This window comes from Salmo salar, chromosome 11 (genome assembly GCF_965601325.2).
Source record: "Salmo salar chromosome 11, fSalSal1, whole genome shotgun sequence".
NCBI classification, from domain to species: domain Eukaryota; kingdom Metazoa; phylum Chordata; class Actinopteri; order Salmoniformes; family Salmonidae; genus Salmo; species Salmo salar.
The window spans coordinates 116,196,889-116,223,453 of record NC_138301.1 but is presented as its reverse complement, the minus strand read 5'-3'; the positions used below and the strand labels follow the sequence as shown (position 1 = coordinate 116,223,453).

The 26,565-nt window shown below is 42.9% G+C and overlaps 1 protein-coding gene across 1 annotated transcript in view; it reads right to left on the bottom strand.

The window, feature by feature from the left end:
* LOC106591039 (relaxin receptor 2) overlaps positions 1–26,565 on the bottom strand; it is a 270,511-nt gene that overhangs the window by 15,746 nt on the left and 228,200 nt on the right. Inside the window, exons 19-21 of the mRNA XM_045690182.2 lie at positions 26,336–26,422; positions 18,186–18,317; positions 14,797–14,894 (exon numbers count right to left, since the gene is read on the bottom strand). Coding sequence (XP_045546138.1) covers positions 14,797–14,894; positions 18,186–18,317; positions 26,336–26,422 — 317 coding nt within the window. The remainder of the gene's footprint in view (positions 1–14,796; positions 14,895–18,185; positions 18,318–26,335; positions 26,423–26,565) is intronic.

Genomic DNA, 26,565 nt, shown 5'->3' with positions numbered 1-26,565 from the left:
GGACAACGTGGTTCAATTCAGGAGAGGTGTATCTATAAAACGATATAATTTGAAAAAAAAATTGAAAAAAAATAATTATTACATTTTGTTATGCTAATGGCGATATGATTTTTCGCTGGAGGCCGCACAGGGGTTAATAATTTGTGTGAGATTGAGGGCATCAAGCTTGTATTGTAGGATGGCTGGGGTGTTAAGCATGTCCCAGTTTAGGTCACCTAGTAGCACTGACATGATGTCAGCTGGTCCTTTTGTGGCAGGGCTGAAATGCAGTGGAATTTTTTGGAGGGGATTCAGTTCATTTGCATGGCAAAGAGGGACTTTGCAATTAATTGCAATTCATCTGATCACTCTTCATGAATATTCTGGAGTATATGCAAATTGCCATCATACAAACTGAGGAAGCAGACTTTGAGAAAATGTATATTTGTGTCATTCTCAAAACCTTTGGCCATGACTGTACAGTACTGAATACATGTGTATGTATAGTGCGTATGTTATCGTGTGTGTGTGCATGCATGTGTCTGTGCCAATGTTTGTGTTGCTTCACAGTCCCCGCTGTTCCATAAGGTGTTTTTTAAACCTTTTTTAAAAATCTAATTTTACTGCTTGCGGCAGTTACTTGATATGGAATAGAGTTCCATGTAGTCATGGCTCTGTGTAGTACTGTGTGCCTCCCATAGTCTGTTCTAGACTTAGGGACTGAAGAGACCTCATGGGTGTCCGAACTGTGTGCCAGTAGTTTAGACAGACAGCTCGGTGCATTAAACATGTCAATACCTCTCACAAATACAAGTAGTAATGAAGACAATCTCTCCTCCACTTTCAGCCAGGAGAGATTGACATGCATATTATTAATATCAGCTCTCTGTGTATATCCAAGGGCCAGCCGTGCTGCCCTGTTCTGAGCCAATTGAAATTTTCCTAAGTCCTTTTTTGTGGCGCCTGACCACACAACTGAACTATTGTCAAGGTGCGACAGTGAGTGTTTTGAGTGTTTTGTTCCAAATACAATGCTTTTAGTTTTATAAATATTTAGTGCTAACTTATTCCTTGACACCGATTTTGAAACTAACTGCAGCTCTTTGTTGAGCGTTGCAGTCATTTCAGTCACTGTTGCAGCTGACCTGTATAGTGTTGAGTCATCCGCATACATAGACCCCTGACTTTACTCAAAATCAGTGGCATGTCGTTAGTAAATATTGCTAAAAGCAAGAGGCCTAAACAGCTACCCTGGGGAATTCCTGATTCTAACAGGATTATATTTGAGAGGCTTCCATTAAAGAACACCCTCTGTGCTCTGTTAGACAGGCAACTCTTGATCCACATTATAGCAGGGGGTGTAAAGCCATAACACATACATTTTTCCAGCAGCAGACTATGATTGATAATGTCAAAAGCTGCACTGAAGTCTAACAAGACAGCCCCCACAATCATTTTACCATCAATTTACCTCAGCCAATCATCAGTCATTTCAATTCAAATCAAATTTAGTTGGTCACATACACATGGTTAGCAGATGTTAATGCAAGTGTAGCGAAATGCTTGGCTTCTAGTTCCGACCGCGCAGTAATATCAAACAAGTAATCTAACAATTTCACAACAACTACCTTACACACAAGTGTAACGGAATGAATAAGAATATGTACAGTTGAAGTTGGAAGTTTACATACACTTAGGTTGGAGTCATTAAAACTCGTTTTTCAACCACTCCACAAATTTCTTGTTAACAAAATATAGTTTTGGCAAGTCGGTTAGGACATCTACTTTGTGCATGACACAAGTAATTTTTCCAACAATTGTTCACCTATAACTCACTGTATCACAATTCCAGTATGTCAGAAGTTTGCATACACTAAGTTGACTGTGCCTTTAAACAGCTTGGAAAATTCCAGAAAATTATGTCATGGCTTTAGAAGATTCTGATAGGCTAATTGACATCATTTGAGTCAATTGGAAGTGTACCTGTGGATGTATTTCAAGGCCTACACTCAAACGCAGTGCCTCTTTGCTTGACATCATGGGAAAATCAAAAGAAATCAGCCAAGATCCCAGAAAAAAATTGTAGACCTCTACAAGTCTGGTTCATCATTGGGAGCAATTTCCTGAAGGTACCACGTTCATCTATACAAACAATAGTATGCAAGTATAAACACCATGGGACCACGCAGCTGTCAAATACCGCTCAGGAAGGAGACGCCTTCTGTCTCCTAGAGATGAAGGTACTTTGGTGCGAAAAGTGCAAATCAATCCCAGAACAACAGCAAAGGACCTTGTGAGGATGCTGGAGGAAACAGGTACAAAAGTATCTATATCCACAGTAAAATGAGTCCTATGTCGACATAACCTGAAAGGCCGCTCAGCAAGGAAAAAGCCACTGCTCCAAAACCACCATAAAAAAGCCAGACTACGGTTTGCAGCTGCACATGGGGACAAAGATCGTACTTTTTGGAGAAATATTCTCTGGTTTGATGAAACAAAAATAGAACTGTTTGGCCATAATAACCATCGTTATATTTGGAGGAAAAATGGGGAGGCTTGCAAGCCGAAGAACACCATCCCAACCGTGAAGCGGGGGATGGTGGCAGCATCATGTTGTGGGGGTGCTTTGCTGCAGGAGGGACTGGTGCACTTCTCAAAATAGATGGCAACATGAGAAGGAAAATTATGTGGATATATTGAAGCAACATCTCAAGATATCAGTCAGGAAGTTAAAGCTTGCTGGCAAATGGGTCTTCCAAATGGACAATGACCCCAAGCATACTTCCAAAGTTGTGGCAAAATGGCTTAAGGACAACAAAGTCAAGGTATTGGAGTGGCCATCCCAAAGCCCTGACCTCAATCCTATAGAAAATGTATGGGCAGAACTGAAAAAGCATGTGTGAGCAAGGAGGCCCACAAACCTGACTCAGTTACACCAGCTTTGTCAGGAAGAATGGGCCAAAATTCACCCAACTTATTGTGGGAAGCTTGTGGAAGGCTACCCGAAACGTTTGACCCAAGTTAAACAATTTAAAGGCAATGCTACCAAATACTAATTGAGTGTATGTAAACTTCTGACCCATTGGGAATGTGATGAAAGAAATAAAGCTGAAATAAATCTCTGTAATTTTATTTTGACATTTCACATTCTGAAAATAAAGTGGTGATCCTAACTGACCTAAGACAGGGAATGTTTACTAGGATTAAATGTCAGGAAATGTGAAAAAATGACTTTAAATGTATTTGGCTAAGGTGTATGTAAACTTCGACTTCAACTGTACATATAAATATATGGATGAGAGATGGCCGTGCGGCATAGGCAAGATGCAGTAGATGGTTTAGAGTGTAGTATATACATATGAGATGAGTAATGTAGGGTATGTTATAATTATGTAAAGTGGCATTGTTTAAAGTGACTAGTGATACATTTATTACATCCAATTTTTAATTATTAAAGTGGCTAGAGATTTGAGTCAGTATGTTGGCAGCAGCCACTCAATGTTAGTGATGGCTGTTTAACAGTCTGATAACCTTGAGATAGAAGCTGTTTTTCAGTCTCTCGGTCCCAGCTTTGATGCACCTGTACTGACCTTGCCTTCTGGATGATAGCGTGGTGAACAGGCAGTGGCTCGGGTGGTTGTTGTCCTTGATGATCTTTTTGGCATTCCTGTGATATCAGGTGGTGTAGGTGTCCTGGAGGGCAGGTAGTTTGCCCCGGTGATGCATTGTGCAGACCTCACTACCCTTATGGTTGTGGGCGGAGCAGTTGCCGTACCAGGCGGTAATACAGCCCGACAGGATGCTCTCGATTGTGCATCTGTAAATGTTTGTGAGTGTTTTGTGAGTGTTGTCGGTGACAAGCCAGATTTCTCCTGTGGTACGGTGTCTGTGTGGGTGGACCATTTCAGTTTGTCCGTGATGTGTACGCCGAGGAACTTAAAACGTTCCACCTTCTCCACTACTGTCACTGTCGATGTGGATAGGGGGGTGCTCCCTCTGCTGTTTCCTGAAGTCCACCATCATCTCCTTTGTTTTGTTGACGTTGAGTGTGAGGGCCCTCACCTCCTCCCTGTAGGCCGTCTCGTCGTTGTTGGTAATCAAGCCTACCACTGTAGTGTTGTCTGCAAACTTGATGATTGAGTTGGAGGCGTGCATGGCCACACAGTCATGGGTGAACAGGGAGTACAGGAATTAGATTTTTTTTAATCATATTACTCCAGTGCTAGCCTCCCTATACTGGCTTCCTGTTAAGGCAAGGGCTGATTTCAAGGTTTTACTGCTAACCTACAAAGCATTACATGGGCTTGCTCCTACCTATCTTTCCGATTTGGTCCTGCCGTACATACCTACACGTACGCTACGGTCACAGGACGCAGGCCTCCTAATTGTCCCTAGAATTTCTAAGCAAACAGCTGGAGGCAGGGCTTTCTCCTATAGAGCTCCATTTTTATGGAATGGTCTGCCTACCCATGTGAGAGACGCAGACTCGGTCTCAACCTTTAAGTCTTTACTGAAGACTCATCTCTTCAGTAGGTCCTATGATTGAGTGTAGTCTGGCCCAGGAGTGTGAAGGTGAGCGGAAAGGCACTGGAGCAACGAACTGCCCTTGCTGTCTCTGCCTGGCCGGTTCCCCTCTCTCCACTGGGATTCTCTGCCTCTAACCCTATTACAGGGGCTGAGTCACTGGCTTACTGGTGTTCTTCCATGCCGTCCCTAGGAGGGGTGCGTCACTTGAGTGGGTTGAGTCACTGACGTGGTCTTCCTATCTGGGTTGGCGCCCCCCCCCCCCTTGGGTTGTGCCGTGGCGGAGATCTTTGTGGGCTATACTCGGCCTTGTCTCAGGATGGTAAGTTGGTGGTTGAAGATATCCCTCTAGTGGTGTGGAGGCTGTGCTTTGGCAAAGTGGGTGGGGTTATATCCTGCCTGTTTGGCCCTGTCCGGGGGTATCATCGGATGGGGCCACAGTGTCTCCTGACCCCTCCTGTCTCAGCCTCCAGTATTTATGCTGCAGTAGTTTATGTGTCGGGGGGCTAGGGTCAGTCTGTTACATCTGGAGTATTTCTCCTGTCTTATCCGGTGTCCTGTGTGAATTTAAGTATGCTCTCTCTAATTCTCTCTTTCTCTCTTTCTTTCTTTCTCTCTCTCAGAGGACCTGAGCCCAAGGACCATGCCTCAGGACTACCTGGCATGATGACTCCTTGTTGTCCCCAATCCACCTGGCCATGCTGCTGCTCCAGTTTCAACTGTTCTGTCTGCGGCTATGGAACCCTGACCTGTTCACTGTGATTACTATTATTTGACCATGCTGGTCATCTATGAACATTTGAACATCTTGGCCATGTTCTGTTATAATCTCCACCCGGCATAGCAAGAAGAGGATTGGCCACCCCTCATAGCCTGGTTCATCTCTAGGTTTCTTCCTAGGTTTTGGCCTTTCTAGGGAGTTTTTCCCTAGCCACCGTGCTTCTACACCTGCATTGCTTGCTGTTTGGGGTTTTAGGCTGGGTTTCTGTACAGCACTTTGATATATCAGCTGATGTAAGAAGGGCTATATAAATAAATTTGATTTGAATTTGATTTGATACAGGAGAGGGCTGAGAACGCACCCTTGTGGGGCCCCAGTGTTGAGGATCAGCGGGGTGAGGATGTTGTTTCCTACCCTCTCCACCTGGGGGCGGCACGTCAGAAAGTCCAGGACCCAGTTGCCCAGGGCCAGGGTCAAGACGCAGGGTTTCGAGCTTAATGACGAGTTTGGAGGGTACTATGGTGTTAAATGCTGAGCTGTGATCGATGAACATAGGTATTCCTCTTGTCCAGATGGATTAGGGCAGTGTGCAGTGTGATTGCGATTGCGTCGTCTGTGGACCTATTGGGGCGGTAAGCAAATTGGAGTGGGTCTAGGGTGTCAGGTAGGGTGGAGGTGATATGATCCTTGACTAGTCTCTCAAAGCACTTCATGATGATGGAAGTGAGTGCATCGAGCGATAGTTGTTTAGCTCAGTTACCTTAGCTTTCTTGGGAACAGGAACAATGGTAGCCCTCTTGAAGCATGTGGGAACAGCAGACTGGGATATGATTGATAGAATATGTCCGTAAACACACCAGCCAGCTGGTCTGCGCATGCTCGGAGGACACGGCTAGGGATGCCGTCTGGGCCGGCAGCCTTGCGAAGGTTAACATGTTTAAATGTTTTACTCACGTTGGCTGCAGTGAAGGAGAGCCTGCAGGTTTTGGTAGCGGGCCGTGTCAGTGGCACTGTATTGTCCACAAAGGGAGCAAAGAAATTGTTTAGTTTGTCTGGGAGCAAGACGTTGGTGTCCGCGACGGGGCTGGTTTTCTTTTTGTAATCCGTGATTGACTGTAGACCCTGCCACATACGTCTCGTGTCTGAGCCATTGAATTGGGACTCTACTTTGTCCCTATACTGACGCTTAGCTTGTTTGATTGCCTTGGAGGGAATAGCTACACTGTTTGTATTCGGTCATGTTTCTGGTCGCCTTGCCATGATTAAAAGCAGTGGTTCGCACTTTCAGTTTTGCGCGAATGCTGCCATCAATCCACCGTTTCTGGTTGGGGAAGGTTTTAATAGTCACCGTGGGTACAACATCACTGGTGCACTTGCTAATAAACTCCCTCACCGAATCAGCGTATACATCAATGTTGTTGTCTGAGGCTATCCGTAACATATCCCAGTCCACATGATCGAAGCAATCTTGAAGCTTGGAATCAGATTGGTCGGACCAGCGTTGAACAGACCTGGGTATGGGCGTTTGCTGTTTTAGAGTCTGTCTATAGGCTGGGAGCAACAAATGGAGTCGTGGTTAGATTTGCCGAAAGGAGGGCGAGGGAGGGCTTGGTATGCGTCGCGGAAGTTAGAGTAGCAATGATCCAGAATGATGCCAGCCCAGGTCAAGCATTCGATATGCTGATACAATTTAGGGAGCCTTGTTTTCAGATTAGCTTTGTTAAAATCCCCAGCTACAATAAATGCAGCCTCAGGATATATGGTTTCCAGTTTACATAGAGTCCAAAGTTCTTTCAGGGCCGTCGAGTTGGCTGCTTGTGGGGGGATATACACAGCTATGATTATAATCAAAGAAAATCTCTTAGTAGATAATGCGGTTGGCATTTGATTGTAAAGAATTCTAGGTCAGGTGAACAAAAGGACTTGAGTTCCTGAATGTTGTTATGATCACACCACAACTCGTTAAGTTCTTAGTGATCACTTCCCGCTCTAATCCCGTTAACGGGATTCATTTGACAACATCTAGTGAAATTGCAGCACGCCAAAATCAAAAACAGAAATACTCATAATAAAAATGTATAAAACATACAAGTGTTATACATCAAAATAAAGCTTAACTTCTTGTTAATCCAGCCACTTTGTCAGATTTCAAAAAGGCTTTACGGCGAAAGCAGACCATGCGATTATCTGAGGACAGCGCCCCGCATACAATCACATGAAAATCAGATTTCAACCAGGCAGGTGCGCGACAAAAGTCAGAAATAGCGATATAATTAATGCCTTACCTTTGAAGATATTCTTCTGTTGGCACTCCAAAATGTCCCAGAAACATCACAAATGGTCCTTTTGTTCGATAATGTCCTTCTTTATGTCCCAAAAAAATTTCCATTTATTTGCCACATTTGATTCAGAAATACACCGGTTCCAACTCTCCCAACATGCCTACAAAGTATCTAATAAGTTACCTGTAAACTTGGTCCAAACCTTTCAAACAACGTTCCTAATCCAACCTTAGGTATCCTAAAACGGAATAATTTAAGACGGAATATACTGTGTTCAGTACCGGAAAAATACAACGTGAAGCGCACCAAACAGAGGAGTCCACTTGGCTTGACACTTATAATACATCTAGTGGAAGCCATAGGAACTGCAACCAGGTTCCTATTAGAGCTTCCCATAGAAAACCAAAGGAAAACACAGTGACCTCAATTTTTTTTTACCCTGGATGGTTTGTCCTTGGGGTTTCGCCTGCCAAATCAGTTCTGTTATACTCACAGACATTATTTTAACAGTTTTAGAAACTTTAGAGTGCTTTCTATCCAAATCTACCAATTATATGGATATCCTAACTTCTGGGTCTGAGTAACAGGCAGTTTACTTTGGGCACGCTTTTCATCCGGACGTGAAAATACTGCCCCCTCTCCCTAAGAAGTTTTAATCATAAGGCATACACATCCCACCCTTCTTCTTACCAGAGAGATGTTTGTTTCTGTCAGCGCGATGCGTGACGAAAACGGGTGGCTGTACCGACTCTGATAATGTATCCCAAGTGAGCCTTGTTTCCGTGAAACAGAGAATGTTACAATCTCTGATGTCTCTCTGGAAGGCAACCCTTGCTCGAATTTCGTCTACCTTGTTGTCAAGAGACTGGACATTGGCGAGTAGTATACTCGGTAGCGGTGAACGATGTGCCCGTCTACGGAACCTGACTAGAAGACCGCTCCGTCTGCTCCTTCTGCGGCATCATTGTTTTGGGTCGCCGGCTAGGATCTGATCCATTGTCCTGGGTGGCTGTCCAAACAGAGGATCCGCTTCGGGAAAGTCGTATTCCTGGTCGTAATGTTGGTAAATTGACGTTGCTCTGAGATCCAATAGTTCTTCCCGACTGTATGTAATAAGACTTACATACAGTGCTGTGCTTGTTGAGTGTCCTTCCCTATAAGCATGCTGAAATTCTGTTGTCAATTTGTTTACTGCGAAATAGCATTGTATCTGGTCAAACACAATTTATTCCAGAAGTTTACTAAGGGTTGGTAACCGGCTGATTGGTCGGCTATTTGAGCCGGCTATTTGAGCCAGTAAAGGGGGCTTTAAGGTGCCCCAAAGCTTTCTACTATCATTCTTTATATAATTTATCTTTGTTTCATACATTTTATAAATTATTTTTATTTAGGTTAGTCACATGATTTCTTAATTTGCAGTAAGTTTGCCAATCAGTTGGCCTGCCAGACTTAATTGCCATACCTTTTGACTCATCCCTCTCAACCAAACATTTTTTCAATTCCTCATCAATCCAGGGGGATATAACAGTTTTTACAGTCACTTTCTTAATGGGCGCATGCTTATTAGTAACTGGAATAAGTCGTTTCATAAATGCGTCAAGTGCAGCGTCTGGTTGCTCCTCATTACACGCCACAGACCAGCAAATATTCTTTACATCATTAACATTTGAATCACTACAAAACTTATTGTATGACCTCTTATACACTATATTAGGCCCAGCCTTTGGAACTTTAGTTTTCCTAGATATGGCTATTTTATTGTGATCACTACATCCTATGGATTTGGATACTGCTTTAAAGGAAATATCTGCAGCATTAGTAAAGATGTGATCAATACATGTTGATGATTTAATTCCTGTGCTGTTTATAACTACCCTGACAGGTTGACTGACAACCTGATCCAGGTTGCAGGCACTGGTTACAGTTTGACGTTTTTTCCTGAGTGGGCAGCTTGATGATAGCCAGTCAATATTTAAATGACCCAGAAAATATACCTCTCTGTTGATATCACATACATTATCAAGCATTTCACACATATTATCCAGATACTGACTGTTAGCACTTGGTGGTCTATAGCAGCTTCCCACAAGAATGGGCTTTAGGTGAGGCAGATGAACCTGTAGCCATATTACTTCAACAGTATTTAACATTGGATCGTTAACAATGTATTTCGGATCAATTTGATGTTATTTTAATGGACAGAAAAGTAGTTTCTTTCAAAAACAAGGACATTTCTAAGTGACCCCAAACTTTTGAATGGTGGTTTACATTGTAAACTTTCATTCATATGCTAGGTTGTAGCAACCTCATGATGGGTATAGTAAACATTTGAGTATGTATGTATGTAGTAGCCTAAACCTATGGATGTTACATTGAGCTGGCTAAATGGAATATGAATGAAAGTCATCCAATATGCGGTAATAGAAACAAGGCCAAAAAAGATCGTCCTCCCTCGTCGTCATCCCTCATCCACTGATTGAATACATGGAATTGAATTGTGACGATAACAGTGAATGAATTTTGCACACAATGTACTTTGTTTTCCATTTTCTTTTTAATCAGGAATAATACTTGATTTGATTGTGTATGAAATGGTTATGGTACAAAAAAATCATAAAAGGAGAGTAATTACCCATAATTCTGCACCTTTCTATAGCTGCATCATCATGATGTCGTGACTGCAAAGACAATCAGTGGATCTACTGGGACTTTGAAAATACAGACTAACTTTCTGTTCTGTCTTAGACTGAAGTATGTTTGTGCTAGTCTTTTTTCAGTAAGTCGTGTCCTTTTGATTAATGTAATGGCAATTTTGACTTATCATTTTGAAAATGTATTTCCATGTTTTGCATTAGGTCACTGAGTTAGTTCTGTGTCATGTGAACATCGCCATGAAAATAGACAATATTGCAAAAAATAATGATTGAGAAAAACTGTTAATAAAGACAAAATACTAATAATTAAGCACTCAGGACCTCAGACTGGGGCAAAGGTTTACCTTCCAGTAGGACAATGACCATAAGCACACAGCCAAGACAACGCAGGAGTGGCTTCGGGACAAGTCTCTGAATGTCCTTGAGTGGCCAAGCCAGAGCCCGGACTTGACCCCGATTGAACAGCTCTGGAGAGACCTGAAAAAAGCTGTGCAGCGACGCTCCCCATCCAACCTGACAGAGCTTGAGAAGATCTGCAGAGAAGAATGGGAGAAACTCCCCAAATACAGCTGTGCCAAGCTTGTAGCATCATACCCAAGAAGACTCGAGGCTGTAATCGCTGCCAAAGGTGATTCAACAAAGTACTGAGTAAAAGGTCTGAATAATTATGTAAATGTTATATTTCTGTTTTTTAAATTTCTAAAAACCTGTTTTTGCTTTGTCATTATGGGATATTGCGTGTAGATCAGTGGTTCCCAAACTTTGTATAGTCCCGTACCTCTTCAGACATTCAACCTCCAGCTGTGTACCCCCTCTAGCACCAGGGTCAGCGCACTCACAAATGTTGTTTTTTACCATCATTGTAAGCCTGCCACACAAACACTATACAATACATTTATTAAACATAAGAATGAGTGTGAGTTTTGTCACAACCCAGCTCGTGGGAAGTGACAAAGAGCTCTTATAGGACCAGGGCACAAATAAAAATATAATAATCAATCATTTTGTTCTTTATTTAGCCATCTTACATGTAAAAGCTTATTTGTTCATCAAAATGTGTGAATAACTCACCACAGGTTAATGAGATGGCTGTGCTTGAAAGGATGCACATAACTCTGCAATGTTGGGTTGTATTGGAGAGAGTCTCAGTCTTACATCATTTTCCACACACAGTCTGTGCCTGTGTTTCGTTTTCATGCTAGTGAGGGCCGAGAATCCACTCTCACATAGGTAAGTGTCTTAACAGCGCAATTTGCCAAGGCAAGAAATTCGAAGCACATTTGACATTGTCCGAAAGTTTGAGTTCATTTGCACACAAAAAAATCATACACTGATGGAAAGACCTGTGTGTTGTCCTTGTTAATGCAGACAGAAAAGAGCTACAACTTCTTAATCATAGCCTCAATTTTGTCCCACACATTGAATATAGTTGCAGAGTCCCTGTAATCCTAGATTCAGATCATTCAGGCGAGAAACAACATCACCCAGATAGGCCAGTCGTGTGAGAATCTCGTCATCATTCAAAGCGGTCAGACAAGTGAAAATGATGGTCAGAAAGAAAACTTTAAGCTCGTCTCAATTCAAAAAACTTGCCAATACTTTGCACTTCTGTATGTTGTTAAAGCATTACATAGTTGCTGCCCATATCATTGCATAATGCAGAAAATACATGAAAGTTCAGGGGCCTTGCTTTAACAAAGTTAACCATTTTCACTGTAGTGTCCAAAATGTCATTCAAGCTGTCAGGTATTCCCTTGGCAGCAAGAGCCTCTCGGTGGATGCTGCAGTGTACCCAAGTGGCGTCGGGAGCAACTGCTTGCACGCGCGTTACCACTTCTCTATGTCTCCCTGTTATTTTGCGCCATCAGTACAGATACCAACACATCTTGACCACCAAAGTCCATTTGATGTCACAAAGCTGTCCAGTATTTAAAAAATATACCCTCATGTTGTGCTGGTTTCCAGTGGTTTGCAGAAGATGTCTTCCTTAATTGACCCCCCATAAACGTAACGGACAAATACCAGGAGCTGTGCCAGGCCCGCCAGGTCTGTTGACTCATCCAGCTGTAACGCATATAATTCACTGGCTTGTATGCGCAGCAGTAATTGTTTCAAAACATCTCCTGCCATGTCACTGATGCGTCATGAAAGTGTTGTTTGATGAAGGCATTGTCCCGCGACAGCAGGAAGAATTAAGTTCTCCACAATAGTATGGGGCTTGCCTGTCCTAGTCACTCGGTAGCTCACCATATAAGACGCTTCTAGCCCCTTCTTATTAATGGTATCTGTTGCTTTTATACATGTCTTCCTACTCGAAAGTCATCTTTATTCTCGCTCGAAAAACTCCTGTGGCTTATTTTTCAAATTGTTATGTTTCGTTTCCAAATGCCTGCACAAGAGTGAAGGTTTCCCCCGAGAGAGAAACGGTTAAAGTGATTGGATGTTAATTATTTGACTAGGCTACCTGTATTTGACATTGTGTTGTTATTTCGCTAAACACTATTTTTCGCAGTGAAACGAGGCTACTCAGACAAGAAAAAAAACTCACCCAAATGTATAGCATTGAAAAATATAAATGTACCCGTTGAAAATGTGAAGAATTATTATTATTATTATTTATTTTAAAATGTGAATCACATTATTTGGCGTATCCCCGACGACATTGTGCGTACCCCAGTTTGGGAATACCTGGTGTAGATTGATGAGATAAACCATTTTTAAATCAATTTTAGAATGACGTAACAAAATATGGAAAAAGTAAATGTGTCTGAATACTTTCCGAATGCACTGATATACAGTTGAAGTAGGAAGTTACATACAACTTAGCCAAATACATTTAAACTCATTTTCACTATTCCTGACATTTGATCCTAGTAAAAATTCCCTGTCTTAGGTCAGTTAGGATCACCACTTCATTTTAAGAATGTGAAATGTCAGAGTAATAGTAGAGAGAATTATTTATTTCAGCTTTTATTTCTTTCATCACATTCCCAGTGGGTCAGAAGTTTACATACACTCAATTAGTATTCGGTAGCATTGCCTTTAAATTGTTTAACTTGGGTCAAACGTTTCGGGTAGCCTTCCACAAGCTTCTAACAATAAATTGTGTGAATTTTGACCAATTCAGCCTGACAGAGCTGGTGTAACTGAGTCAGGTTTGTAGGCCTCCTTGCTCACACACGCTTTTTCAGTTCTGCCAACAAATTTTCTATAGGCTTGAGGTCAGGGCTTTGTGATGGCCACTCCATTACCTTTATTTTGTTGTCCTTAAGCCATTTTGCCACAACTTTGGAAGTATGCTTGGGGTCATTGTCCATTTGGAAGACCCATTTGCGACCAAGTTTTAACTTCCTGACTGATGTCTTGAGATGTTGATTCAATATATCCACATAATTTTACTTCTCATGATGCCATCTATTTTGTGAAGTGCACCAGTCCCTCCTGCAGCAAAGCACCACCACAACATTATGCTGCCACCCCCGTGCTTCACGGTTGGGATGGTGTTCTTCGGCTTGCGAGTCTCCCCCTTTTTCCTCCAAACATAACGTTGGTCATTATGGCCAAACAGTTCTATTTTTGTTTCATCAGACCAGAGGACATTTGTCCAAAAAGTACGATCTTTGTCCCCATGTGCAGTTGCAAACTGTAGTCTGGCTTTTTTATGGCGGTTTTGGAGCAGTGGCTTTTTCCTTGCTGAGCGGCCTTTCAGGTTATGTCGATATAGGACTCGTTTTACTGTGGATATAGATACTTTTGTACCTGTTTCCTCCAGCATCTTTACAAGGGCCTTTGCTGGTATTCTGGGATCGATTTGCACTTTTCGCACCAAAGTATGTTCATCTCTAAGAGACAGAACGCGTCTCCTTCCTGAGCAGTATGATGGCTGCATGGTCCCATGGTGTTAATACTTGCATACTATTGTTTGTACAGATGAACGTGGTTCCTTCAGGCATTTGGAAATTGCTCCCAAGGATGAACCAGAATTGTGGAGGTCTACAATTTATTTTCTGAGGTCTTGGCTGATTTATTTTGATTTTCCCATGATGTCAAGCAAAGAGGCACTGAGTTTGAAGGTAGGCCTTGAAATATATCTGCAGGTACACCTCCAATTGACTCAAATGATGTCAATGAGCCTATCAGAAGCTTCTAAAGCCAAGACATTTTCTGGAATTTTCCAAGCTGTTTAAAGGCACAGTCAAATTAGTGTATGTAAACTTCTGACCTACTGGAATTGTGATACAGTGAATTATAAGTGAAATAATCTGTTTGTAAACAATTGTTGGAAAATGTAAATGTCTCATGCACAAAGTAGATGTCCTAACCGACTTGCCAAAACTATAGTTTGTTCACAAGAAATTTGTGGAGTGGTTAAAAAAAAGAGTTTTAATGACTCCAACCTAAGTGTATGTAAACTTCCAACTTCAACTGTGTGTATATATATATATATATATATATTATATATATATTATATTTACCAGTGGTGTAAGGTACATTTAAATAAAAAAATAGAGCTTACGTCCAAAATGGCATCCTATTCCGTTTTTAGTGCTCTACTTTTGACCAAAGCCCCATGGGTCCTGATCAAAAGTAGTGCACTATACAGGAAATAGGGTGCCATTTAGTTTGCAACCACTACCTGTTCTCTGAAGAAGCTGGTAGTCAGGGTGTAGAGGATAGGGTTCAGGGCACTGTTGATGGGTAATATAAAGATCACCACCCAGGATGAGATGGTACCTGGAGGGGGAGAGAGAGAGGAAGTTAGAGGTGTGTGCATGTGGGGTGGGATGGTGGGTGTTGTGTCCTTGTGTATTACTTGCAGTGTTGGGGAGTAGTGAACTTCATGTAGGTCAACTAGTAATTTAACTTTGTTTTGCGTTAGCTTGGTGGTAGTTGAACTCAATTCAAATCTAGGTAGTGTTTCCACTAGTTAATTGCTTTTTTTTACCATGTAGCGGTATAGCTAACTACTGGAACTATACACTACTCTTTTACCATGTAGCTAACTACTGGAACTACACACTATTGTTTTACCATGTAGCAGTGTAGCTAACTACTGGAACTACACACTACTGTTTTACCATGTAGCGGTGTAGCTAACTACTGGAACTACACACTATTGTTTTACCATGTAGCGGTGTAGCTAACTACTGGAACTACACACTATTGTTTTACCATGTAGCGGTGTAGCTAACAACTGGAAATACACACTGTTGTTTTACCATGTAGCTAACTACTGGAACTACACACTTTTGTTTTACCATGTAGCGGTGTAACTAACTACTGGAAATACACACTACTGTTTTACCATGTAGCGGTGTAGCTAACTACTGGAAATACACACTACTGTTTTACCATGTAGCAGTGTAGCTAACTACTGGAACTACACACTACTGTTTTACCATGTAGCGGTGTAGCTATCTACTGGAACTATACACTACTTTTTTCACAAAAATAAAATTAAATATGGGTGAAGTAGGCAATCATTTCCTTTCTTTTTAGGCATCAGACGTGCCTAATTCTCACTTGAAACATCCTTTTGTGTTTAATTCCTACGGTCACAAACTCCAACCTCCACACAGTTGTCACTGACTAGTTGGATATTCATTTCCTACTGAGCAAACAATTTATGTATTACAGCATTCTTTAAATACATCTTTTATCACGTTTTTGCTTGGCAGATCTTTTTATTTTATTGACATTAGTCAATATAGCTCATAAATGCAACTGATTATTTCAACTTGTTTTGTGTTCTACTTGTAGCCCTGGTTGTCCTGAAAATAAAATGGTAAAACTCTTCATTGTGAGGCAGATTTTTGCTGGGGTCATCAAGCCTGATGTTAATAGGCTTTTAACATATCACCCCAAAGTGATCTGTTGTTACAATTTATAGTCTATGACATTTCCGATTTACATATGATCATTTTTCACTAATTCGTTTTCAAAGGAACTTTAGTTAAGTAAACTACACTGCTCAAAAAATAAAGGGAACACTTAAACAACACAATGTAACTCCAAGTCAATCACACTTCTGTGAAATCAAACTGTTCACTTAGGAAGCAACACTGATTGACAATAAATTTCACATGCTGTTGTGCAAATGGAATAGACAACAGGTGGAAATTATAGGCAATTAGCAAGACACCCCCAATAAAGGAGTGGTTCTGCAGGTGGGGACCACAGACCACTTCTCAGTTCCTATGCTTCCTGGCTGATGTTTTGGTCACTTCTGAATGCTGGCGGTGCTTTCACTCTAGTGGTAGCATGTGACGGAGTCCACCACCCACACAAGTGGCTCAGGTAGTGCAGCTCATCCAGGATGGTACATCAATGCGAGCTGTGGCAAGAAGGTTTGCTGTGTCTGTCAGCGTAGTGTCCAGAGCATGGAGGCGCTACCAGGAGACAGGCCAGTACATCAGGAGATGTGGAGGAGGTCGTAGGAGGGCAACAACCCAGCAGCAGGACCGCTACCTCCTCCTTTGTGCAAGGAGGAGCAGGAGAAGCACTGCCAGAGCCCTGCAAAATGACCTCCAGCAGGCCACAAATGTGCATGTGTCTGCTCAAACGGTCAGAAACAGACTCCATGAGGGTGGTATGAGGGCCCGACGTCCACAGGTGGGGGTTGTGCTTACAGCCCAACACCGTGCAGGACTTTTGGCATTTGCCAGAAAACACCAAGATTGGCAAATTCGCCACTGGCGCCCTGTGCTCTTAACAGATGAAAGCAGGTTCACACTGAGCACGTGACAGACGTGACAGAGTCTGGAGATGCCGTGGAGAACATTCTGCTGCCTGCAACATCCTCCAGCATGACCGGTTTGGCGGTGGGTCAGTCATGGTGTGGGGTGGCATTTCTTTGGGGGGCCGCACAGCCCACCATGTGCTCGCCAGAGGTAGCCTGACTGCCATTAGGTACCGAGATGAGATCCTCAGACCCCTTGTGAGACCATATGCGTTGTAGGGAGGTCATACAGGCACGTGGAGGCCACACACACTACTGAGCCTCATTTTGACTTGTTTTAAGGACATTACATCAAAGTTGGATCAGCCTGTAGTGTGGTTTTCCACTTTAATTTTGAGTGTGACTCCAAATCCAGACCTCCATGGGTTGATAAGTTGGATTTCCATTGATTATTTTTGTGTGATTTTGTTGTCAGCACATTCAACTATGTAAAGAAAAAAGTATTTAATAAGATTATTTCTTTCATTCAGATCTAGGATGTGTTGTTTAAGTGTTCCCTTTATTTTTTTGAGCAGTATATATTTTTCATAGGGGTAGCTTTAGTGTAGCATAACTTCTGTGGAAACTAATTGATAGCTGGGTAAACTATCTTTTCAGAGTAGCTTCCCCAACAATGATTACCTGGTATCTCGACCTGCAACAGGGACAGTATTTACCTGGTATCTCGACCTGCAACAGGGACAGTATTTACCTGGTAACTCGACCTGCAACAGAGACAGTATTTACCTGGTATCTCGATCTGCAACAGGGACAGTATTTACCTGGTATCTCGACCTGCAACAGGGACAGTATTTACCTGGTATCTCGACCTGCAACAGGGACAGTATTTACCTGGTATCTCGACCTGCAACAGGGACAGTATTTACCTGGTATCTCGACCTGCAACAGGGACAGTATTTACCTGGTATCTCGACCTGCAACAGAGACAGTATTTACCTGGTATCTCGACCTGCAACAGGGACAGTATTTACCTGGTATCTCGACCTGCAACAGAGACAGTATTTACCTGGTATCTCGACCTGCAACAGAGACAGTATTTACCTGGTATCTCGACCTGCAACAAGGACAGTATTTACCTGGTATCTCGACCTGCAACAGGGACAGTATTAACCTGGTATCTCGACCTGCAACAGGGACCGTATTTACCTGGTATCTCGACCTGCAACAGGGACAGTATTTACCTGGTATCTCGACCTGCAACAGGGACAGTATTTACCTGGTATCTCGACCTGCAACAGGGACAGTATTTACCTGGTATCTCGACCTGCAACAGGGACAGTATTTACCTGGTATCTCGACCTGCAGCAGGGACAGTATCTTGACCAGGAAGATGGGGATCCAGCAGAGGGCGTCAGAGAAGACGATGAAGAAGAACCTGTTAGCTACAGCCACGTCTCTGTGTAGCCTGCTCCTCAGGTCTGTAACAGAACAACATGTTAGCTACATCCATGTCTCTGTGTAGCCTGGTCCTCAGGTCTGTAACAGAACAGCCTGTTAGCTACAGCCATGTCTCTGTGTAGCCTGCTCCTCAGGTCTGTAACAGAACAGCCTGTTAGCTACAGTCAGGTCTCTGTGTAGCCTGCTCCTCAACAAAGCGTCAACTACAAATAATATTCAAGTAAGAGATTGTTTACTTTTTACAAGAGGGTTCAGGTAGTTCACTTGTGGTCTTCCTTTACAGTGCCTTCAGAAAGTATTCACACCCCTTGACCTATTCCACATTTTGTTGTGTTCAGCTTGAATTTAAAATAGATAAAATTAAGATTTTGTGTCACTTGCTTTGATTTGATTTGACTTGCCTACACACAATGCCCCATAATGTCAAAGTGGAATTACGTTTTTAGAAATGTTTACAAATTCCCTAAAAATGAGTAAAAATGTGCTTAACAAGTGCTTAAGTTGCATGGACTAACTCTGTGTGCAATAGTGTTTAACATGATTTTTGAATTACTTCACCAGTGAATTTCAAACACATAGTAAACCACAAAAGCAGACATTGAATATCCCTTTGAGCATGGTGAAGTTATTAATTACACTTTGGAAGCTGAATCAATACAACCAGTCACTACAAAGATACAGGCGTCCTTCCTAACCGAGTTGCCGGAGAGGAAGGAAACCGCTAAGTGATTTTATCATGAGGCCAATGACTTTAAATTAGTTACAGAGTTTAGTGGCTGTGACAGGAGAAAACTGAGGATGGATCAACAACATTGTGGTTATTCCACAGTATGAATCTAAATGACAGAATGCAAAGGAGGACGCTTGTACAGAATAAAAAAAAATCCTAAACATGCACCCTGTTTGTAATAAGGCACAAAAGTCAGACTGCTAAAAAAATTGCCTAAGAAATGTACTTTATGTCCGGAATACAAAGCATTATGTTTGGGGCAAATCCAACACAACACATCACTGAGTACCACTCTTCATACAGTATTTTCAAGCATGGTGGTGGCTGCATCATGTTATGGGTATGTTTGTCATCGGCAAGGACTGGAGTTTTTTAGGATAAAAATAAACGGAATAGAGCTAAGCACAGGCAAAATCCTACAGGAAAACCTGGTTCAGTCTGCTTTCCAACAGACACTGGGGGACAAATTCACCTTTCAGCAGGACAATAACCTAAAACACAAGGTTCGCTCCTACACACATTGAGTCACGTGGCCGTGGCTTGCGAGATAAAGCAGGCACACAGGTATTGAGGCATTCAGTTACTGTTTTACAGAACGTCAGAATGGGCAAAACGAGTGACCTAAGCGACTTTGAGCGTGGTATGATCTTCGGTGCCAGGCGTGCCGGTTCCAGTATCTCAAAAACTGCCATCCTCCTGGGATTTTCACGCACGACAGTGTCAAGGGTTTACCGAGAATGCTGCTACAAACAAAAAAACATCCAGTCAGCGGCAGTCCTGGGCACAAAAACTGCTAGTTGATGAGAGGTGGAAGGAGAATGGCAAGAATAGGCAAAAATCGGTGGGCTACAAACAGGCAGATAACGGCGCAGTACAAAACTGGTGCAGAATCTCGGTGCCAACTGTCGTTGGTCCTTGTCACGGATAGGCTATTGCAGCAGATGACCACACTGGGCTCCACTCCTATCAGCTTAAAACAAGAAGTGGCGCCAGTAGAAAAACATCACCTGGTCCGACGAATCCTGGTTACTGTTACGTCATGCTGATGACAGAGTCAGGATTTGGCGTAAACAGCATGAGTCAGAGGTTGGTGGCACCTTAATTGGGGAGAATGGACTGGTGGTAATGACTGGAGCGGAATGGAATCAAATAGATCAAACACATGGTTTCTAGGTGTTTGTTGCCATTCCATTTGCTCCGTTCCGGCCATTACTATGAGCCATTCCCCTCAGCAGCCTCCACTGGCATGAGTCCATGGCCCCATCCTGCCTGGTGTCAACTGGCCACTGAGTGTACACATTGATTGCTCTAAATGTTGAAAATCCGTAGGCAAGGGAGAGAAACAAAATGATGCAGTTTAAGGTAATGTGGCAGAGTGTGATGCGGGCACTGGAGAAGGGGGTGTGAGCTGGTGGGTCTGGGCAGGGTGACGTCGTTGATGTTTGCTTGTGTTTGTATGTGTTTGTTTTGAATTTACAAAAAAAAATGTTCCTGAGTGGCATAGTTACAGTTTGACTTCAATCGGCTTAGAAATCTATGGCAAGACTTGGAAATGGCTGTCTAGCAATGATCAACAACCAACTTATTTGAGCTTGAATATTTTTTGTATAATAATGTGCAAATATTGTACAATCCAGGTGTACAAAATTGCTTAGAGACTTACCCAAGAAAGACTCACAGCTGTAATCGCTGTCAACGGTGATTCGAACACTCTCAGGAGTGTGAATACTTCCTGTTTCCTGTTTCCGGTCACAACTTGCAGACTTGTTTACGCTGCTGTGCGTTTTTGTTGCCGATCTTACTTTGATACCTGACGGTTTTTTACTTTTTCATTACCGTATATTTTTACTTTTTCCCTCACTCAACTTTTTTCATTCAACTTTTTCACCCCGGAGGTTTTATCTGGACATGGTTCGTCAGGACTTCAAACAGCCGAAGCTAAGTAACATTAACATGATGCCTTCTAATTGCAGTCGTTCTACTTATAATATACAGGAGAACGATCGCCTTACGGCAAGGATAGCTGTGCTGCAAGCCCAGCTTCAGACGCGATCGTTAGGCAAGGGTAATTTCAGTGTAGGAAAGGATGAAACAGCGTCTGTGCCACCAGTAAATACAGATAGTAACGTTAGTATAAACCCCCTCGCACGGTCCCCGCAGCCGGACAACTTTCTCATGGCTTCTGGAGGGAAACGCTGAAGGAATGCTCAACCGGTGTCGCTTATTCAGCCGACAGAAACTTTCAACCGGTTCTCCCCATTAAGCGAGTCGGAGTCGGAGGCCGAGACTTCTCTGGTCTCTACTCCTCCCGCTGTGGGGTCTGAGACGCCGACGGCTCCCACCATTAGCTCTGACAAATTGAAAACCCTAGTCATTGGCGACTCCATTACCCGCAGTATTAGACTTAAAACTAATCATCCAGCGATCATACACTGTTTACCAGGGGGCAGGGCTACCGACGTTAAGGCTAATCTAAAGACGGTGCTGGCTAAAGCTAAAACTGGCGAGTGTAGAGAGTATAGAGATATTGTTATCCACGTCGGCACCAACGATGTTAGGATGAAACAGTCAGAGGTCACCAAGCGCAACATAGCTTCAGCGTGTAAATCAGCTAGAAAGATGTGTCGGCATCGATTAATTGTCTCTGGCCCCCTCCCAGTTAGGGGGAGTGATGAGCTCTACAGCAGAGTCTCACAACTCAATCGCTGGTTGAAAACTGTTTTCTGCCCCTCCCAAAAGATAGAATTTGTAGATAATTGGCCCTCTTTCTGGGACTCACCCACAAACAGGACCAAGCCTGGCCTGTTGAGGAGTGACCGACTCCATCCTAGCTGGAGGGGTGCTCTCATCTTATCTACGAACATAAACAGGGCTCTAACTCCTCTAGCTCCACAATGAAATAGGGTGCAGGCCAGGCAGCAGGCTGTTAGCCAGCCTGCCAGCTTAGTGGAGTCTGCCACTAGCACAGTCAGCGTAGTCAGCTCAGCTTTCCCCATTGAGACCGTGTCTGTGCCTCGATCTAGGTTGGGCAAAATTAAAAATGGCGGTGTTCGCTTTAGCAATCTCACTAGTATAAAGACCTCCTCCATTCCTGCCATTATTGAAAGAGATTGTGATACCTCACATCTCAAAATTGGGTTACTTAATGTTAGATCCCTCACTTCCAAGGCAGTTATAGTCAATGAACTAATCACTGATAATAATCTTGATGTGATTGGCCTGACTGAAACATGGCTTAAGCCTGATGAATTTACTGTGTTAAATGAGGCCTCACCCCCTGGTTACATTAGTGACCATACCCCCCGTGCATCCGGCAAAGGCGGAGGTGTTGCTAACATTTACGATAGCAAATTTCAATTTACAAAAAAAAAAACAACAATGACGTTTTCGTCTTTTGAGCTTCTAGTCATGAAATCTATGCAGCCTACTCACTCACTTTTTATAGCTACTGTTTATAGGCCTCCTGGGCCATATGCAGTGTTCCTCACTGAGTTCCCTGAATTCCTATCGGATCTTGTAGTCATAGCAGATAATATTCAAATTTTTGGTGACTTTAACATTCACATGGAAAAGTCCACAGACCCACTCCAAAAGGCTTTCGGAGCCATCATCGACTCAGTGGGTTTTGTCCAACATGTCTCTGGACCTACTCACTGCCACAGTCATACTCTGGACCTAGTTTTGTCCCATGGAATAAATGTTGTGGATCTAAATGTTTTTCCTCATAATCCTGGACTATCGGACCACCATTTTATTACGTTTGCAATTGCAACAAATAATCTGCTCAGACCCCAACCAAGGAGCATTAAAAGTCGTGCTATAAATTCTCAGACAACCCAAAGATTCCTTGATGCCCTTCCAGACTGCCTCTGCCTACCCAAGGACGTCAGAGGACAAAAATCAGTTAACCACCTAACCGAGGAACTCAATTTAACCTTGCGCAATACCCTAGATGCAGTTGCACCCCTAAAAACTAAAAACATCTGTCATAAGAAACTAGCTCCCTGGTATACAGAAAATACACGAGCTCTGAAGCAAGCTTCCAGAAAATTGGAACGGAAATGGCGCCACACCAAACTGGAAGTCTTCCGACTAGCTTGGAAAGACAGTACCGTGCAGTATCGAAGAGCCCTTACTGCTGCTCGATCATCCTATTTTTCCAACTTAATTGAGGAAAATAAGAACAATCCGAAATTTCTTTTTGATACTGTCGCAAAGCTAACTAAAAAGCAGCCTTCGCAAATGGAGGATGGCTTTCACTTCAGCAGTAATAAATTTATGAACTTCTTTGAGGAAAAGATCATGATCATTAGAAAGCAAATTACAGACTCCTCTTTAAATCTGGGTATTCCTCCAAAGCTCCATTGTCCTGAGTCTGCACAACTCTGCCAGGACCTAGGATCAAGGGAGATACTAAAGTGTTTTAGTACTATATCCCTTGACGCAATGATGAAAATAATCATGGCCTCCAAACCCTCAAGCTGCATACTGGACCCTATTCCAACTAAACTACTGAAAGAGCTGCTTCCTGTGCTTGGCCCTCCTATGTTGAACATAATAAACGGCTCTCTATCCACCGGATGTGTACCAAGCTCACTAAAAGTGGCAGTAATAAAGCCTCTCTTGAAAAAGCCGAATCTTGATCCAGAAATTATAAAAAACTATCGGCCTATATCGAATCTTCCATTCCTCTCAAAAATTTTAGAAAAAGCTGTTGCACAGCAACTCGCTGAAGACAAACAATGTATACGAAACGCTTCAGTCTGGTTTTAGACCCCATCATAGCACTGAGACTGCACTTGTGAAGGTGGTAAATGACCTTTTAATGACGTCAGACCGAGGCTCTGCATCTGTCCTCGTGCTCCTAGATCTTAGTGCCGCTTTTGATACCATCGATCACCACATTCTTTTGGAGAGATTGGAAACCCAAATTGGTCTACATGGACAAGTTCTGGCCTGGTTTAGATCTTATCTGTCGGAAAGATATCAGTTTGTCTCTGTGAATGGTTTGTCCTCTGACAAATCAATTGTAAATTTCGGTGTTCCTCAAGGTTCCGTTTTAGGACCACTATTGTTTTCACTATATATTTTACCTCTTGGGGATGTCATTCGAAAACATAATGTTAAATTTCACTGCTATGCGGACGACACACAGCTGTACATTTCAATGAAACATGGTGAAGCCCCAAAATTGCCCTCGCTAGAAGCGTGTGTTTCAGACATAAAGAAGTGGATGGCTGCAAACTTTCTACTTTTAAACTCGGACAAAACAGAGATGCTTGTTCTGATTCCCAAGAAACAAAGAGATCTTCTGTTGAATCTGACAATTAATCTGGATGGTTGTACAGTCGTCTCAAATAAAACTGTGAAGGACCTCGGCGTTACTCTGGACCCTGATCTCTCTTTTGAAGAACATATCAAGACTGTTTCAAGGACAGCTTTTTTCCATCTACGTAACATTGCAAAAATCAGAAATTTTCTGTCCAAAAATGACGCAGAAAAATTAATCCATGCTTTTGTTACTTCTAGGCTGGACTACTGCAATGCTCTACTTTCCGGCTACCCGGATAAAGCACTAAATAAACTTCAGTTAGTGCTAAATACGGCTGCTAGAATCCTGACTAGAACCAAAAAATTTGATGATATTACTCCAGTGCTAGCCTCCCTACACTGGCTTCCTGTTAAGGCAAGGGCTGATTTCAAGGTTTTACTGCTAACCTACAAAGCATTACATGGGCTTGCTCCTACCTATCTTTCCGATTTGGTCCTGCCGTACATACCTACACGTACGCTACGGTCACAAGACGCAGGCCTCCTAATTGTCCCTAGAATTTCTAAGCAAACGGCTGGAGGTAGGGCTTTCTCCTATAGAGCTCAATTTTTATGGAATGGTCTGCCTACCAATGTGAGAGACGCAGACTCAGTCTCAACCTTTAAGTCTTTACTGAAGACTTATCTCTTCAGTAGGTCCTATGATTAAGTATAGTCTGGCCCAGGAGTGTGAAGAGGAACGGAAAGGCTGGAGCAACGAACCGCCCTTGCTGTCTCTGCCTTGCAGGTTCCACTCTTTCCACTGGGATTCTCTGCCTCTAACCCTTTTACAGGGGCTGAGTCACTGGCCTACTGGTGTTCTTCCATGCCCTCCATGGGAGGGGTGCGTCACTTGAGTGGGTTGAGTCACTGACGTGGTCTTCCTGTCTGGGTTGGCGCCCCCCCCCTTGGGTTGTGCCATGGCGGAGATCGTTGTGGGCTATACTCGGCCTTGTCTTAGGACGGTAAGTTGGTGGTTGGAGACATCCCTCTAGTGGTGTGGGGGCTGTGCTTTGGCAAAGTGGGTGGGGTTATATCCTGCCTGTTTGGCCCTGTCCGGGGGTATCATCGGATGGGGCCACAGTGTCTTCTGATCCCTCCTGTCTCAGCCTCCAGTATTTATGCTGCAGTAGTTTATGTGTCGGGGGGCTAGGGTCAGTCTGTTACATCTGGAGTATTTCTCTTGTCTTATCCGGTGTCCTGTGTGTATTTAAATATGCTCTCTCTAATTCTCTCTTTCTCTCTTTCTGTCTTTCTCTCGGAGGACCTGAGCCCTAGGACCATGCCTCAGGACTACCTGGTATGATGACTCCTTGCTGTCCCCAGTCCACCTGGCCGTGCTGCTGCTCCAGTTTCAACTGTTCTGCCTGCGGCTATGGAACCCTGACCTGTTCACCGGACGTGCTTGTTGCACCCTCGACAACTACTATGATTATTATTATTTGACCATGCTGGTCATTTATGAACATTTTAACATTTTAACATTTTGACCATGTTCTGTTATAATATCCACCCTGCACAGCCAGAAGAGGACTGGCCACCCCTCATAGCCTGGTTCCTCTCTAGGTTTCTTCCTAGGTTTTTGGCCTTTCTAGGGAGTTTTTCCTAGGGAGTTTTTCCTAGCCACCGTGCTTCTTTCACATGCTTTGCTTGCTGTTTGGGGTTTTAGGCTGGGTTTATGTACAGCACTTTGAGAATATCAGCTGATGTACGAAGGGCTATATAAAAATAAATTTGATTTGATTTGATTTGAATACTTATGTAAATTAGATATTTCCGTATTTCATTTTTAATAAATGTGCAAAAATGTCTAAAAACATATTTTCACTTTGTCATTATGGGATATTGTGATGTCATTATGGGGCATTGCGATGTCATTATGGGGTATTGTGTGTAGATGGGTGAGAAAAACATATATTTAATCAATTTTGAATTCAGGCTGTAACACAACATGTGGAATAAGTCCAGAGGTATGAATACTTTCTGAAAGCACTGTACCTGTAGCGTTTATTCCAGTCTTATAGATGGAGTAGAACATGGAGGAGTAGGAGAACACTATCACCAGGAAGGCTACCAGGTTCAGACCTATGGAGACACACACACACAAACACACACACACACACACACACACACACACACACACACACACACACACACACACACACACACACAACACACACACACACACACACACACACACACACACACACACACACACACACACACAC